This window comes from Poromitra crassiceps (genome assembly GCF_964638095.1).
Source record: "Poromitra crassiceps genome assembly, chromosome: 4".
Taxonomy (NCBI): domain Eukaryota; kingdom Metazoa; phylum Chordata; class Actinopteri; order Beryciformes; family Melamphaidae; genus Poromitra; species Poromitra crassiceps.
The window spans coordinates 53,114,951-53,131,734 of record NC_139626.1 but is presented as its reverse complement, the minus strand read 5'-3'; the positions used below and the strand labels follow the sequence as shown (position 1 = coordinate 53,131,734).

Genomic DNA, 16,784 nt, shown 5'->3' with positions numbered 1-16,784 from the left:
CTTGGCACTGTGTGGTTGGCACTGAGGAGGGCGTTCCAACTGATCTCTGATCAGATTGAGCCGTAGTGGCACTGAGTGAATAAAATAATACTAAAAATACTGATACTTGGACCCACAGACAATATTGGCTCCATCAGGCAGCTGTCGGCTGAAACTCTGTTGCCTCGCTGCTAAATATGTCCCAAAAAGGCGTGTGTGTCTCCACAGGGGAGGTGAGAGTAAACATGGCAGAATTCCACCATACACGCTTTGACTAATCGCAGAACTATTTATCTCGGCTGCAGCACAGACCACTGGCCCGCAGATCACTCCACCAGGCGGTTCCTGGTGGAGTGATCTACAGTAGTGCAGGCCGGCCAGGTCACATTGTAAACGCAGGAGAGTTTGGTAGAAGATGATCGATGGTGCTGTGCTGCGGCTTTCCGGGCCGTGGAGAGAAAGACATTGCTCTCCAGATCACAGACTGGCTCTCCAGATCACCAGACTGGCTCTCCAGATCACCAGACTGGCTCTCCAGAGATCACCAGACTGGCTCTCCAGATCACCAGACTGGCTCTCCAGAGATCACCAGACTGGCTCTCCAGATCACCAGACTGGCTCTCCAGATCACTGGTTCTCCAGATCACCAGACTGGCTCTTCAGATCACCAGACTGGCTCTCCAGATCACCAGACTGGCTCTCCAGATCACTAGGCTGGCTCTCCAGATCACCAGACTGGCTCTCCAGATCACCAGACTGGCTCTCCAGATCACTGGTTCTCCAGATCACCAGACTGGCTCTCCAGATCACTGGTTCTCCAGATCACCAGACTGGTTCTCCAGATCACCAGACTGGCTCTCCAGATCACTAGGCTGGTTCTCCAGATCACAGACAGGCTTTTTTCTAGATATCTATAGTCGTGTTTCCATCAAGCCGTTCATGTGGAAATTTTTTAATGGGAGTTTCAAATGGGAATAAGCTGAATGAAAACACAAAATAAATAAAAAGACTACCCAAATATTGAAAAACAGTTTTGTGACGTTCCCTTGAGATTAATTTGTTTGTTTGTCGATAAAGAGGTTATTCGGAAAACTTAGAAAAGAAGAAGTCGGAAACGTATTTTGCGAATCAATAATGACGAACTTTTGTTGTTCTGGATTCGAACGTGTTGCACCAAAGGCTCTCCATGAAATAATAATAATAATACTAATAATAATACTAATAATAATAATAAAAGAATAATACTAATAATAATAATAGTAATAATAGTAATAATAATAAAAATAAAATAATAATAATATTATGGCCATGCAAACATAGCATGGCCAAATAAAGATTCCTATTCTATTCTATTCTATTGTATTCTATAAGACGTTAATAGAAATGTAGCAAGCAGATTAAGATTGACGACCGTAGTCATTGTTAGCAGCAAAGCCAACGGAGCTCGCTGTCTCAACTGATTGTCTTTGGGTCCGAGTACTACAGGGGTGGAAGAGACCTTATTCATATATTCTTACATTAGAGCACCAATGGTGTGTTGGGTGAGCTGACCCTGGATCAGCTTTAGCACCAGTGTGTTGACTGAACAGGAATAGGCGTGTGGGTTTGGCTCAGCTGATCCTGAATCAGTGGCTTCATAATGACTGCATTAGCTTCTGTTCCTCTCGCCGTCGCAAACTTCCTGGAGCCACTGATTGGTACATTAAACTCCATGGAATACTGCAGGTTACAAGTAAATAAAGTTCATAAACACAGTCTTTGAAGAATTATGCACAAGCAGCAGTAGCTGCTGGTAAAATAAGGAAATACATAAAAAAAGAACGAGTCTTTAAAAATAACCTTTTGATATACTAAAATACAGCGGTAAGAAAGGTTAGACGGGAGGTAAACCAGAGGAAAAAAAGAAAGTAAATCTCTTGTATAGGATGAATCAGCGTGACAACACGGCAACGACAAAAGTACTTCCGGGTGCCACTGCAGCAGAAACTAGTATGAAATACAGCTGAAAAGCTGTGCCAAACAAACATTAATATCTCAAAAAGTATACATCACATTGCTTATATTTTGATGTTGTGAGTGAGAGCAGAAGTAGCTAAAGGGTCTGATGTATAATAGATGTAGGGTTAAAGTTGTATGAACTGTCTCAGTTTTAAAATGTGGCTGGCTCCATAGGGTCCCATTATAAAAGTAAAAAAAAAGTATAAAACATAAACTGCGATTTCTCAAACAGTACAAAAGATCAATTAAAGCTGAATTAAGGCTTAAAGTATGAAGGAGCAGTTAGAGTTCAAACAAGGCATCGTTTCAACATGAACTGCCGTTTAAAACCCACGGCAGTTGCACCCGGAAATAGCCGATCCATTTTGTTTTACAAATGCTGATGCTGATTCGTCCTATTAGTAACTAAACAGTTCAACCGTGAGGAGGATGGAGCAGTCTCCTGGAGCTAGGGCAGTGTGGGTGATGTTGTTGGGGTCACATGGCCAGGGCGCGGGTCACATGGTTAGGGGTCACATGGCCAGGGCGCGGGCCTTGGCTGCGGCCCCCTGTGCCCGCTGCACGACGGCCTGGCTGCCCTCTCTCCTCATCAGCTGGCTGCTCTCAAACAGACCCTCGTGGCTGCTGCCGCCACTCCCGTCCACAAACGTCAGCACTCCTGCAGCAGACAGACATGCACAGAGTCACATGACACACTGCTCTGGCCTCACCCTACAGACTGGGCTATATTATGCACAGAGTCTAATCTGAAAACTATTAGAAAGCGAATCCGATTAATATCACATATTTGGGTGATGTACCCCATCAAATTGCTGTAGCGGGCTGTTTTAAAGCTAGAGCAAAGTTTCTGGTGTCATCTGAATGGAAGAATTATTAAATTTGAATATGAAAAATATAAATGTTGGTATAATATACTTTGATTACCAGCCCTTTTCATCAAATTAGTAGCTATAATTGGGAGTGATGGTGTTACAGTAGGCTACTGGTGGAAGTGCACGGTCACAATCTGGCCCTCTGGTGGTGAGGATTTTCTTGTGTGGCCCTCTCTATCATCAAAGTTGCCCATCCCTGCCCTACAGACTGGGCTATATGCCCGCAGACCAACAGATGTATTCCCAGCACACAGATTTCATTATATACAATACATCATTTAAGCTGAGGGCACTCAGTAGAGTGCATACCGCCGCCAGCCTTGCTACAAAGTTGTGTAGTGTTACGTGAATCCATTTGGGAGTTGGGCATCTTTTTGTGATTCTACAAAGTTTCGTGCAAATCCGTTGATGACGTCAAACTCTTATAATTATATGATGGTTTCCGATGCCACATTGGACCAGTAGGATTTGCCATATGGAGAAATCCACTGAATCCCAGAAAGTTGACAGAATCACAGGAGAGAGTTTCACTCCAGGCAACATATTCTGTGACGAATCTTGTCCTTTGTGGTGAATCCCAGCCTCCAGCTTCTCCCCAGCAGCAGAAACTGTTTGCAAATCTTCAATTCAAGATTCAAGATTCAAGATTTTTATTGTCACTCCATGGTACAAGTATCACGTGTGAAATTCTTGTGCTGTGGACTCCGTTTACGACATAGTACAAATAGGCAACAAGCAATGAGCAATAGGCAATAAGAAATAGGCATCAATAAGCAATACTAAGCAGCAATAGGCAATGAGGCAGAATAGCGATAAGACAAGTCAGTGGCATATTCATTGCACATAGGTGCACATGTTATGTGCATACGTTAGACTAAAATCTAAATCTAATTTGTACTGTAGCAGGTTTCTGAAATCTCTTCTTCAGATTTAAATCTGCTACACATCTGTCACCGGCTTCGGGTTACTTTGTTACAGTAGACACATCTGTCACCGAATATGGTTACACGCACAGATCATTTTAATGGCGTTCAGTTCACCCCCCGCTGCTTACATGTGTGGAAAAAAATATGTATAAACAGTACTTTTGATGTAAAAAAAGGTATTGTTCTTTGCTAACAGTTCCCCTGTCGCTGATTAGCCAGCGAATCCGGCGGATTCTTGTGAGCGAAATGTTGGTGAATGTCTGGATTCTCTTCCTGGCAGAGGCTGTTGTTCTCCACGTCTCTGCTCCATACGGCAGAGCAGGCCTCACCATGGAATTGAAGATCCTGATCTTGATGTTGGTGGTCAGGTCCGAGGCTCCCTAGACATTTTTCTGATGATGGGAAGTCACCCTTGCTTTACCGATCCAGACTTTCACGTTGGCATCTGCCCCGCGCAGTTTGTCGGTGATGCTGCCACGGTAAGTGAAGCTCTCCACCTCTTCTCGCGCTCGACCTTGTGGCATGATGGGGGTAACGTTGTCTGTGTTGGCCTTGAGGACTTTGCTCCTTCCTCTGTGGATATTGAGGCCAAGGTGTTCTGTTGCTGCTGGGTGTGTGAAAGAAGGGTCTAAAGGTCATCAGCAAAGTCAAGGTCATCCAGCTGTGTCCAGAGTGTCCACTGGATGTCGTTCGTCTTCTCAGCTGTTTATGCCTTCATGACCCAGGCTATGGCTAACAGGAACAGTAAAGGTGAGGAAGATAATTCTTCACAAATGAGGACCCCTTTTATGATTTATGGAGCGTAAATGTGATTTTCTTTTTTAATGGTGATATTCAGTTTGCCGTTTCGTAAACTTTTGTTAAGCACAGAACTTATTTCAGGCATTTAACCAAAATCCCCATACAAAAGTCCCACTGACTTTGAGACGTGGGAACCAGGAAGTGCATGACTTTTGGATTGGCCTACAGAAATACGCCGTCTCTGCGGTAAACGTCCTACTCTGATCAGGAGAAACCTGATCAAGATGTCAGCTCTTAAAATATCATCCATTAATATTGACTGGCAGTGAAAAAAGAAGAGGCTAAACCAGTAGGCTGTTGCTCTGCCACAGTAACAGTTTAATATGCCAGGTCGCCATTGTAAATAAGAATTTGTTCTTAATGACTTACCTGGTTAAATAAAATAAAATAAATAATATGGGAGTAAATCAAACTTAGACTCGGACAGCATTTTGATCCATATTGATGTCTAACCTGATGCTATCGCTTTCTTTTGTTCCTTTCTGACTGCTGTATTGAGAAGCTGCTGTTTTTCATCAGTTTTTTCTTCCTTAAATCAGAAAATAAATAAATAACTTAAATGAAAAATATGACACCTACTTAAAAAGAAAAAGCGGCTGCTGACAAGGAAAATAAAATTACTGTGCAATATTAACAAAGTTCTAGCTATTCTCACACTTTTACTTGAACGGTCTTATTTGAGCAGCAAACAAAATAAACTGCAGAAATTACGTGATTTCAATATGAGATCTCAGACAAGGCTGAGTGAAGGTGTGTGTGTGTGTGTGTGTGCGTGTGCGTGTGCGCGCGTGTGTGTGTGTGTGTGTGTGTGCGTGTGCGTGTGTGTGTGTGTGTGTGCATGTACGTGTACGTGTGCGTGTGCGTGTGTGTGTGCATGTGCGTGTGTGTGTGTGTGCATGTACGTGTGCGTGTGCGTGTGTGTGTGTGGCTGAGTGAAGGCTTTCTTTTATGGCATCTCTATTTTTACAAGCAGTAAAAAAAAAAAAAAGCAATTTCCTATCAGCCAGTCGTCACGGCAACACATGGCCCCTCCCTCGTCTTCAAATAGAAACGTGTTGATTAGCAGAGCCAGACACACAGGGGTTACATACAGCATTACAGTCGGAGCACAGAGAGTTAATTAACACGTTTCACTGTTTAAGATCATTAGAAAATATTTGAAAAGTTTGGTACAACAAGGGAACTGAGATACTGTATAATACTGTAAAAAATATTTTCAGAGTTTCGTTCAAAAATTTTAAAGATTAGAAAAATTTCACGTTGAAAAATGACACATCCACCCTTTGCATTGACACCTACTGCAGTGACATCTACTCTTACAGCATTATGAATAGCACAAATCTAAACAAATGAGGGTACTTTGTAAAGGGAAATACTGTCACTGTCAGTAAACCTTTTTAAGTCACTGATTTGCTAAATGTAGCTGCAGATGCTTCTGATATCCTTTATATTTTAGATAGGCTATTGATTTCTTGAACTTTCAGTTTCATCAAAATTGGACCTACTGTATGGTGTCTGATATTACATTTGATCTTAAAGTTTTGACCCATCTGTGTGTGTGTGTGTGTGTGTGTGTGTGTGTGTGTGTGTGTGTGTGTGTGCGCGCACACGCATGTGTGTGTGCGTGTGTGTGGTGAACTGAAATCTTACCGTGGCCGTCCACGCAGCCGCCTTTAAACTCGCCCTCAAACTTCATCCCGTCAAAGTGATTGAAGACACCTGCACCCTGGAACTTCCCCTGGACAAACTCACCTTCATACCTAACACACACACACACGCACACACACACACGCGCACACGCACACACACACAGAAAAAGCTTAAATTGCTAGAATAGAGCCAAGGCGTATACGTAGGAAAATATTCCATTGACCCTTAAATCAATGGTTCTCAACGTGGGGTCCGGGGATCACCAGGGGTCATATATATATATATATATATACCGGTATATATATATATATATATATAGATATATATATACTGTATATATATATATACAGTATATATATATATATATATATACCGGTATATATATATATATAGATATATATATACAGTATATATATATATATATATATATATATATATATATATATATATATATATAGTGTATACAGTGTATGTGTATATATATATATAGTATATACAGTGTATGTGTATATATATATATATATATATATATATATATATATATATACACACACATATGTATATATACATTTGTGTCCCATGATGCTTCAGAGGCAAGGAGAACATTCTGCTTCAGAGGCAAGGAGAACATTCTGGGGGAAACACTGAACCCTTGTGATATATATTTTTTGGCATGAAAATGATCCAATTGAAAGATATGGATCATCTACACAAAGTCACACAGCCTCAGCATTCATTTCACATTCCTGCCTGCATGACAAAAATGTACAAAACACAATCAGCCATGAAGATCTGCTCTGGAATGACCCCAAGCTACAGTACAGTATGGCAAAGCAACTTTAAAACCAATTTTTCATACAAAATACTTCTCTAATAGACTGTGACTGCAGACGCACACAGCAAACCCAGAGGTCATCAATGTCAGTTTTTAGCTTCTGCCCCCCTTCCTTCCCCTCCACATGAGTTGTTATGAGCAGGCATGTCTTGGAGGTTAATGCCACCTGCACTCACTTTACTCACCTTTTCAGTTGCAGAACAGAGATTAGCAACTGGTTTTTTTAGGCGTTAACATTCATCTTCATGGCTGAAATTCACAGTATGCATCATGGTAAGTATCAAACGGACGTAAGTCACAAAATGGGATTTGTTGAGGAGAAAAAGGCAACAGTAAAACGTCGTCCCCCACATAGGATGCAAGCACCTCTTGGAGTCTTGGGCCAATCAGGCATGAGCTGCATCATCCTTCAATTTACAACACCTCCTTTCACTATATGATATGAAGGGGTACGGTGGCGCAGTCGGTGGCGCTGTCGCCTCACAGCTAGAAGGTCCTGGGTTCGATTCTCGCCTGGGACGCTGTGGGCGCTGGAGTTGTGACCCCCCCATATCTTCAGTGCCCACTGCCCAGGTGGGCTATCTCGTCGAAAGGGCCTTTCTGTGTGGAGTTTGCATGTTCTCCCCGTACCCCCCAGGGGGTTCCTCCGTACATAACCCCCCACTAAAAACATGCAGAAGATCGTCATCCGACCAGTGACGACAACATCTGAAGTTGGTCCAATGATGGTCCCCGGGCGCTGGAAAGAAAAAAGCGACCACTGCTCCTGGCCTGCCCCCTGGAGGAAAGGACAAGCCTGGATGGGTCAAATGCAGAGGACATATTTCACCGGCCACCGTCAGCATGAGTGTGTGTGTTGTGACCGCATGCATGTGTTGTAGTGTGTTCGTGTGACAATAAAGACGGGCTTCCGTCTGAAATCGTGATGGCACAGTCAAAAAGTTTTTCTTTTTATGTGGGCGTCAGGGTAGTGTAGCGGTAGATTCCAACAAGAGGGTCGCAGGTTCGTATCCACGCGTTACCTCCGACTTGGTCGGGCATCCATACAGGCACGATTGGCTGTGCCTGAAGATGTGAAGCCCGATTGGGGGTATGTGTCCGGATCGGCAGAGGCTGGACCAGCGACCGGGGCAGCATGGGGATAAATTGGCCAAGTATAATTGGGGAGAAAATGGGGTAAAATCTGAAAAAAAGTTTTTAAACAGTTTTGATCTGATATATCAGAAGGATATTTAGCGCCTATTCACCTTATGTAGCCACGCCCATTTGACCCGGTTGTGTGGCCATATCAAAACTTCCGGCTAAAAATAAAATAAAATAAAATAGCTGGCTGGTCCAATATCATCTAACTCTGAATTAACTAATAATTTAGCCAATTGTATGTAACATACCAAATAAAAGCAAACGGCAATGTCTAAGAATGCAACGCCATGTAACTGGCTCGTTAAGTCTCGCATTCCAGGGAACTACGTTAACGTCTGCGGGTCTTATTGACGTTAGTGGCTCGAGCGCAACTCGGAGGAGAGAAAACTATCTGAAGCTTTCTTTGTTGGAGTCCAGGTATGTTTTACAAGAAAGTGCTCGTCATTGTCGACGATAACGTTATCTGACCTGGCTAACAGTGGATACTCGCTTGCTTGCTGTGTACCGGCTCAAAGTAGTAGACTACGTTCTTTATTTTACCCCCTTCACTGTCCGCTCCAAAAACAACTCTTATTTTGCGCCGTGACCGCCGGAAGTGTTAAAAGGACCCGGAAGAATTTGGCCAGGTCTGAACATAAGGTGAATAGTGTCACAAAACAATGCAGGTCTCAGCTACAGAAGATGTCCAAACTTTGGACACGGTTCAGATCAAAGATCAGGCAAACAGGAAGTGGGACACTGACCTGGAGCCATCGGGGAAGACCAGCACCCCACAGCCGTTGAAGAGGCCGTTCTCAAACTGTCCCGTGTAGCATGTCCCATCGCCGAACGTCAGCTGTCCCAGGCCGTGACGCAGACCTGAGGCAGCAACACACAGGACGGGGTTAGTTACGGGAAATGAACAAGTTCATCAGCTACGGTTTAGTTAGCTTTAGTTAAAGTGATAGTCTCAAAGATTTTCATTTAGATAATTGTCTGTTAAGTCACTATTGCCAACTGAGTTAACACAATGGTGATTGAGCCCATTCATGGAAGCCTTTGCATGTTCAGTACCGCAGCATTTATGAACTAGGTATCTGTGGAGAGACACAGATGATGCAACACCGTTTGGGTCTCACCTGCAATTACCGCTCATCGCCATAGGTGTCGCCAAAGAGAACTAAACTGAAATCTTTGAGATTATCACTTTAAATGAAAATACACACAAATAATAAAACACTGAAAAAGAAAGAAATACACACTGCCGGTGAGACAAAGAAACCCTGGGAGAGTCGTGAAAACATCTCAACAGCTCAAGACAGATGAGAAACTAAGACCAAGGTGAATAAGGAACAGAAAGCACATGACATCAAAAACTCCACAAGGAGTTTGAAGTGTAAATAACGATGCAAAGCAACTGAACACATGAAGTCAGTAAGGAGAAGAAATGATGGGGGGTTTGAGAGTGAGAGTGTGGTGAGGAAGGGCGTGTGTGGGTGATTTGGTAGCTGAATCGTCATCGATCTCTTCTGTTTTGCTGAGTCAAGTCCAGCTCACTTGAAAGCTACAGCGGTCAGGAGTTCAAACCAGATTTCCACCAGCCAGGTCTGAAGATTAAACACACTGTGGTCTCTAGTGTTGCCAAAACAACTGCTGAAATTAGCATCATTTTTTTTAATAGTAAATTTAGTTCTGGTACTAATCACCACAGAGTACCACAAATCACACCACAAGGATTGACATAGTACCATGAAGAACCATCAAATGTACCAAAACAAACTACAAAATACCACAAAGTAGCACAAAGAAGTCCAAAGTGTCGGCTACACAGCTTATGACTAAGTGCCACAAACCACTCGTGTACTTTACGACACGATTTCAGACGGAAGCCCGTCTTTATTGTCACACGAACACACTACAACACATACATGCGGCCACAACACACACTCATGCTGACGGTGGCCGGTGAAATATGTCCTCTGCATTTGACCCATCCAGGCTTGTCCTTTCCTCCAGGGGGCAGGCCAGGAGCAGTGGTCGCTTTTTTCTTTCCAGCGCCCGGGGACCATCATTGGACCATCATTGGACCAACTTCAGATGTTGTCGTCACTGGTCGGATGACGATCTTCTGCATGTTTTACGGGGAGAACATGCAAACTCCACACAGAAAGGCCCTTTCGACGAGATAGCCCACCTGGGCAGTAGGCACTAAAGATATGGGGGAGTCACAACTCCAGTGCCCACAGCGTCCCAGCCGAGAATCGAACTCAGGACCTTCTTTTTTTTTTTATACTTTTTATTGTCATCTTGTATTTATATACGTTACATCTTGCTCATATTATTTTGTAATGATGGCAATATTTTTTTCTTTTTTTGTAAATATAATAAAGACAAAGAAATGCTTATAAACATACATACATAACATACATTCCATACATAACATGGGTGTATGCTTCACCCTGTGATGCTCCACGTAACCTACAGATACAAGTACAAATGCAAAGTGCCTGTAGACATAAAAAAGAAAAAAAAAAAAAAAAAAAAAAGAAAAGAAAAAAGAAGACAAAAATAAATAAAATAAAAATAAAAATACAATTACAAGTAAAATAAAATAAAATACAAAAAAATAAATAGTGCTCCCCTATGTGACTGTCGACATTGGTATATGAAACATCAATTCACACATTTCAGGTCATTATTGGTATTTTGTCTAGTTACACTGAGAGAGATTACTTAACCGCCTGGTAGTAATTTGACCAGTTAGACCATCTATCTTCAAATAGTATCAGATTCCCCCGAATCTTATAAGTTAGATACTCCATCTGGTAAATTTGTTGAACCGTTTCTCTCCATTTGTTTGCCGAAGGGCTTATTTTTTGAAGCCAATTTCTTGTTATTTGCTTCAGAGCTGTTATACGCAGTATCCTCACTAGGTATTTGTCATTTTTATTTTTTATTTCTTCCACCGTTCTGCCCAACAACACAGAGTTTACATTCAGATGGATGGCAGTCCTTAAGATGGTGTTAATTTCCTTCTGTATATTGTTCCAAAACGGTTGTAATACTGGGCAAAACCAAAAGATGTGGCCAAAGTTGGCATAAGGTTCACCACACTCCCTCCAGCAGTTTGGCAAAGTGTTACCGTTATATTTAGCTTGTTGTACTGGTGTTATAAAGTACCGTGATTGTATTTTCCATGCATACTCTCTCCAATAAGGAGAGGCTGTCGTCGTGTGTACATTCCGGTTCATTTCCTTCCAAATGACCTCCGATATGTTTGTATTAAGTTCTTCTTCCCATTTTAGTTTTGCCTTTGTGTCTTGTTGCTTATGGCTATTTTCTAAAATAGCATAAACTGCTGAGATTTGGTGTGGTATTCTGACCTTGCCATAATTATTTACCAAAAATTTAACCAGTGGATGAAGCGTATTTCTAGTCTTCCCTCTTATTTTACTTTTCTGAATGTAACTTCTTATTTGTAAATATCGGAAGAGGTGGGAGTGTGGTAAATCATAAAGTTGCTTTAAGGATTCAAATGACATGATTCCATTCTCATTTAAACATTGTCCAACTATAGTCAGTCCTTTCTGTGCCCATATATTAAAAGTTATACCGTGAGTATTGGGAGTGAAATCGGGGTCCTCCTGTATCTCTCTCAGTGCAATAAGATCATCCTTTATTTCAAAATTTCTCTTAATTCGACTCCAAGTCTCCAAAGTATTTCTGATCATTGAACTGTCTGTTACTTTTGTCTTTCGTGGGTTCTCTGTACAAAAAAGTATGTTTTTTATTGAAACATGACACATATGCTTCTCAATCAACCTCCACCTTGCTTCAGAATTGTCGTTTAACCAAGTGCGTGTTGACTGCATTTGAGCTGCATAGTAGTAGTGTTTTAGATTGGGAAGAGCAAGTCCTCCCTTCTCTTTAGCCATTTTAAGTGTCTTCATTTTAACTCTCGGTTTTTTATCATCCCACACAAATTTACTTAACATTCTATCCCATGTTTTAAAGACATTTGCACTTATACACACAGGTAATGTCTGAAATAAAAACAGAAACCTGGGGAGTACATTCATTCTGATTGCATCTATTTTTCCACCCAACGATAGAATAGCAGTTCTCCACCGGTTTAGGTCTTGTCTAATTTGTACTTCAAGACAGTTGTAATTCGATTCATAAATTAACTTAATATTCTTTGGTATAACAATACCCAAATATTTCACTTTGTCCTTGTCCCATTGCCATAGATATTTTTCTTTCAGTTCTCTGCTGACAGGGGCTCCTACAACCATTGCTTCACATTTCTGCATGTTTAACTTATAGCCAGAAGCTAGACCATAATCATTAATAGTTTGCATGAGTGCTGGTAGTGATTTCTCTAAGTTTGTGAGATACAGGACCACATCGTCTGCGTATAACGCCAATTTGTGCTGGTCCTCTGAACTCAGGACCTTCTAGCTGTGAGGCGACAGCGCTACCAACTGCACCACCGTACCCCACTTTGTGGTAGTTTGTAGTTTTGCTGTAGTTTCTGGCGATTAGTAGGATCCCAAAATCCAGGTATGATAACAAAACCTCTGCATGGTCCCTGGCGGTCTGAGTTTTTGGCGACCACGTCTCCTCTGTGCTCCTCACAGTCTCCAGGTCATCAGAGCTCCTCTGTGCTCCTCACAGTCTCCAGGACATCAGAGCTCCTCTGTGCTCCTCACAGTCTCCAGGTCATCAGAGCTCCTCTGTGCTCCTCACAGTCTCCAGGACATCAGAGCTCCTCTGTGCTCCTCACAGTCTCGGACATCAGAGTTGGGTTGTGATTACAGACACATTGATCGAACATCGATCTCTGTGGTCGCAGCAAAACTTGGGCAGTGCTGTGCTGACCTATCCTTGCGAGGCCGCTGGATTCACGCGGGATCACGACACATGATCACATCACAAGTGATGTGATCACAAATCCATCTCGCCACGCTCTAATCTACTGGTTTAAATACAAACCACCAGTGGTTCACACCAGCATGCTACAGGTGGAATGTAGGTGTGACGACAGTGAGAAGCGAGCCGGCTGTGATAGACGTGATAGACAGATGGGTCATCCAATCACCCAGCGGCGAGCGACTCGCTCCCAGATGGTTAAGTGAAAACAAACCACCTGGCAGCATCAGGTTCGTGCTGACTGGGACACAATCAACCCCCCCCCCCTCTACCCCCACTGTGTGTTTAAAGAGTATCTAACCCCCACCTAAATGGTGAAGCCTGACACCTAAAGTCCTAATGTTGAAAGAAATGACCTTCTGCTATTGGCTGGTCTCTGTGCTAGATGATGTCACCCTCTGTAGAGTACAAGAGGTGGTGAGTGACATCAGCTGGCACAAAGACTAGCCAATAGAAGAAGGCCAGTTCAGTACCCTACTGTTCACCATTAGGTGGCAGGCTTCACCAAAGATTTGGATTTGGGGTTTAGTGACGCTTTAAGAAGGTAATGCAACGTAAAGAGCTTATAGGACCTAAGCTGAAGCAAAGCAGTCACTCACAGGACCAGACACCCGTCAAGAAGCAAAAAATAAATCACACGGCTAAATGATATTAAATGGACAGATTAATGAATGAGTAGATAGCCAGACAGATAAGAGATTGATAAATACCTAGATACATAAATACAGAGGTACCCAAATAAATACAAAAAATACGTTAATTTGTTTGTTGTCTTCTTGTTTTGTTGGGTTCATTTGTTTGTTGTCTTCTTGTTTTGTTGGGTTCATTTGTTTGTTGTCTGCTTGTTTTGTTGGGTTCATTTGTTTGTTGTCTGCTTGTTTTGTTGGGTTCATTTGTTTGTTGTCTGCTTGTTTTGTTGGGTTCATTTGTTTGTTGTCTGCTTGTTTTGTTGGGTTCATTTCAAGTCAAGTCAAGTTTATTTATATAGCCCTAATTCACAAGCATGTCTCAGAGGGCTTCACAGAAAGTATGTCTAGCTGATTCTAGCTAACACACAGTAACAAGAATATACAGAATAAAGATAACATTTGAACATTTGAAGAAAGCAGGAGAGTGGAGGAGGGAGGGAGAGGGAGGAGGGAGGAGAGGGGGGAGGTGGGGAGAAAATAGGAAATGTGGAGAGGTGGGAGGGCGCAGGGGAAGGAGAGCAGTGGGAATGTGAGAGAGGGGAGAGGACAGAGAGGAGGAGAGAACAGAGAAGGAGAGGTGGAAGGGTACAGGGGAGGTAGAGTAGAGGTAGGGTCTAGGGTGGAGGGAGGGAGGGAGGAGAGGGGGGAGGTGGGGAGAAAATAGGAAATGTGGAGGAGGAGAGAACAGGGGAGGAGAGATGAGGGTGCAGGGGAGGGAGAGCCAGGGTAGGGTCTAGGGTTGGGGGAGGGGAGGGAGTAGGATACGGGCCCGGATTAGGGCGAGGGTGGGGAGAAATGGGAAATGTGGAGGAGGAGAGAACAGAGAAGGAGAGGGTGCAGGGGAGGGAGAGCAGGGGGAATGTGAGAGGGAGGAGAGGGCAGAGAGGAGGAGAGAACAGAGAAGGAGAGGTGGGAGGGCGCAGGGGAAGGAGAGCAGTGGGAATGTGAGAGAGGGGAGAGGACAGAGAGGAGGAGAGAACAGAGAAGGAGAGGTGGAAGGGTACAGGGGAGGTAGAGTAGAGGTAGGGTCTAGGGTGGAGGGAGGGAGTAGGATACGGGCCCGGATTAGGGCGAGGGTGGGGAGAAAATGGGAAATGTGGAGGAGGAGAGAACAGAGAAGGAGAGGTGGGAGGGTGCAGGGGAAGGAGAGCAGGGGGAATGTGAGAGAGGGGGGAGGACAGAGAGTAGAGGTGCAGGGGAAGGAGAGCAGGGGAAGAAGAGCAGGGGGAATGTGAGAGAGGGGGGAGGACAGAGAGTAGAGGTAGGGTCTAGGGTGGAGGGAGGGAGTAGGATACGGGCCCGGATTAGGGCGAGGGTGGGGGGAAAATGGGAAATGTGGAGGAGAGGACAGAGAAGGAGAGGTGGGAGGGTGCAGGGGAAGGAGAGCAGGGGGAATGTGAGAGAAGGGAGAGCAGGAAGTGGCAGGGATTCAGGAAAATAAGGGAGAAGAGGAGAAGGAGCAGAGGGGGGGGAGAATGAGGAGAGAGCAGGAGAAGGGAGGGGGGGGCGGTGGGATGTGGGGGAGGAAAGAGCATGGAAAGAGAGGAGAACAAGAAGGGGGAAGAAGGGAAGAAGCGGGGAAAGGGGGAAAGAGAGGGGGGGGGGAGAAGATCAGACAACTGACTACTCTAAGCATTAACCAGAGCTAACTGGGACATAGTATCTAGCTAATCTACAGCCTAATCTGGCCTATCCTACCCTGCTCTAGTCTGATTTTAGCCTGAACACTAACAGGTCAGCCTTAGGCTGTAGCTAATCTATCGCCTACCTAAGCTGTTCTAAACCAACCGGCAGCCCTCGACCAGTGATGAAGAGCACCGATGCCCCCCGACCCGGCCCCCGCCCACATATGGCGTGGGAGGGAAGGCCAGGCCGGGACACAGCGGCACCCCCTCACCCCCAGTGAACGCAAGAAAACCTTTCCACCATATGGATCGCCGCATGGATTGCCCCAGTGACTTGGCTGAGGAGGAACCTTGTGAGGTCGTTGTGCTAGGGGCCAATTGCTGCGGCCCAGGCGGACCCAGCCCCCACGCGACCCGCCCCCCCAGCCCCCAGCCACCAGCATAGTGACTGAGAGCGTGAGAGCAGGCCACGCGGGGGACGGGCCCACCCACCAGGCCACAGCAGCGGACCCCCATCTGGGGACTCCCCTCCGAGACAGGCCGAGAGATGCCGGGCTAAACCATGCACAGAGTTTCCGATAATGAAACTCTGTGAATGGTTTATTATGGAAATAAAATGTACAAGAGAACAGAAAATTGAAAATGTAAAAAAGAGTCCAACAGAAGGGATATAAAAATGTAATTTTTAAATTATCCTAAGATCAGGGAAGGGAGTTGAAAATCTAAAAAGTAGAGTCCAAAAAGAAATAGAAAATGCAGTCTTTAAATGTTCGTAGGTTTAGAGAATACTAGTTAATTAGCTAGGTGACAAAAAGGGTAACAAGATTGGGAGTTCCATGAGGATGATCTGAGGAATCCATGAGTCCGCGTTGGTGACATGGATTAAGAGGAGGGGAGGGGAGGATAGGAGTCGGAGGTGATGATTAAGAGGAGGGGAGGATAGGAGTTGGAGGTGATGATGAGGCGGCGGGGGGGGGGGCTGGGGGGGCGCCCCCCCCCTTCCCTTAGGCAAGCAGGTGACCAGGATGATGAGGATAGGGGTCGGTGATGGTGATGAGCCCGGGGTGTCAGACAGTAGAAGGAGTAGTGGGTAGATGGCCTAGAGTGACGACAGGTGGCTAGGACGATGACGGACAGACAACAACATTTGTTTGTTGTCTGCTTGTTTTGTTGGGTTCATTTGTTTGTTGTCTGCTTGTTTTGTTGGGTTCATTTGTTTGTTGTCTGCTTGTTTTGTTGGGTTCATTTGTTTGATGTCTGCTTGTTTTGTTGGGTTCATTTGTATGTTGTCTGCTTGTTTTGTTGGGTTCATTTGTTTGTTGTCTGCTTGTTTTGTTGGGTTCATTTGTTTGTTG

General features: G+C 44.2%; 1 protein-coding gene across 1 annotated transcript in view; it reads right to left on the bottom strand.

The window, feature by feature from the left end:
• Nucleotides 1-2,489: 2,489 nt before the first annotated feature.
• LOC310774561 (MORN repeat-containing protein 4-like) overlaps nt 2,490-16,784 on the bottom strand; it is a gene marked incomplete at its 3' end in the record, with an annotated part of 31,825 nt that continues 17,530 nt past the window's right edge. Inside the window, exons 3-5 of the mRNA XM_083634651.1 lie at nt 8,948-9,062; nt 6,227-6,336; nt 2,490-2,635 (exon numbers count right to left, since the gene is read on the bottom strand). Coding sequence (XP_083490777.1) covers nt 2,490-2,635; nt 6,227-6,336; nt 8,948-9,062 — 371 coding nt within the window. The remainder of the gene's footprint in view (nt 2,636-6,226; nt 6,337-8,947; nt 9,063-16,784) is intronic.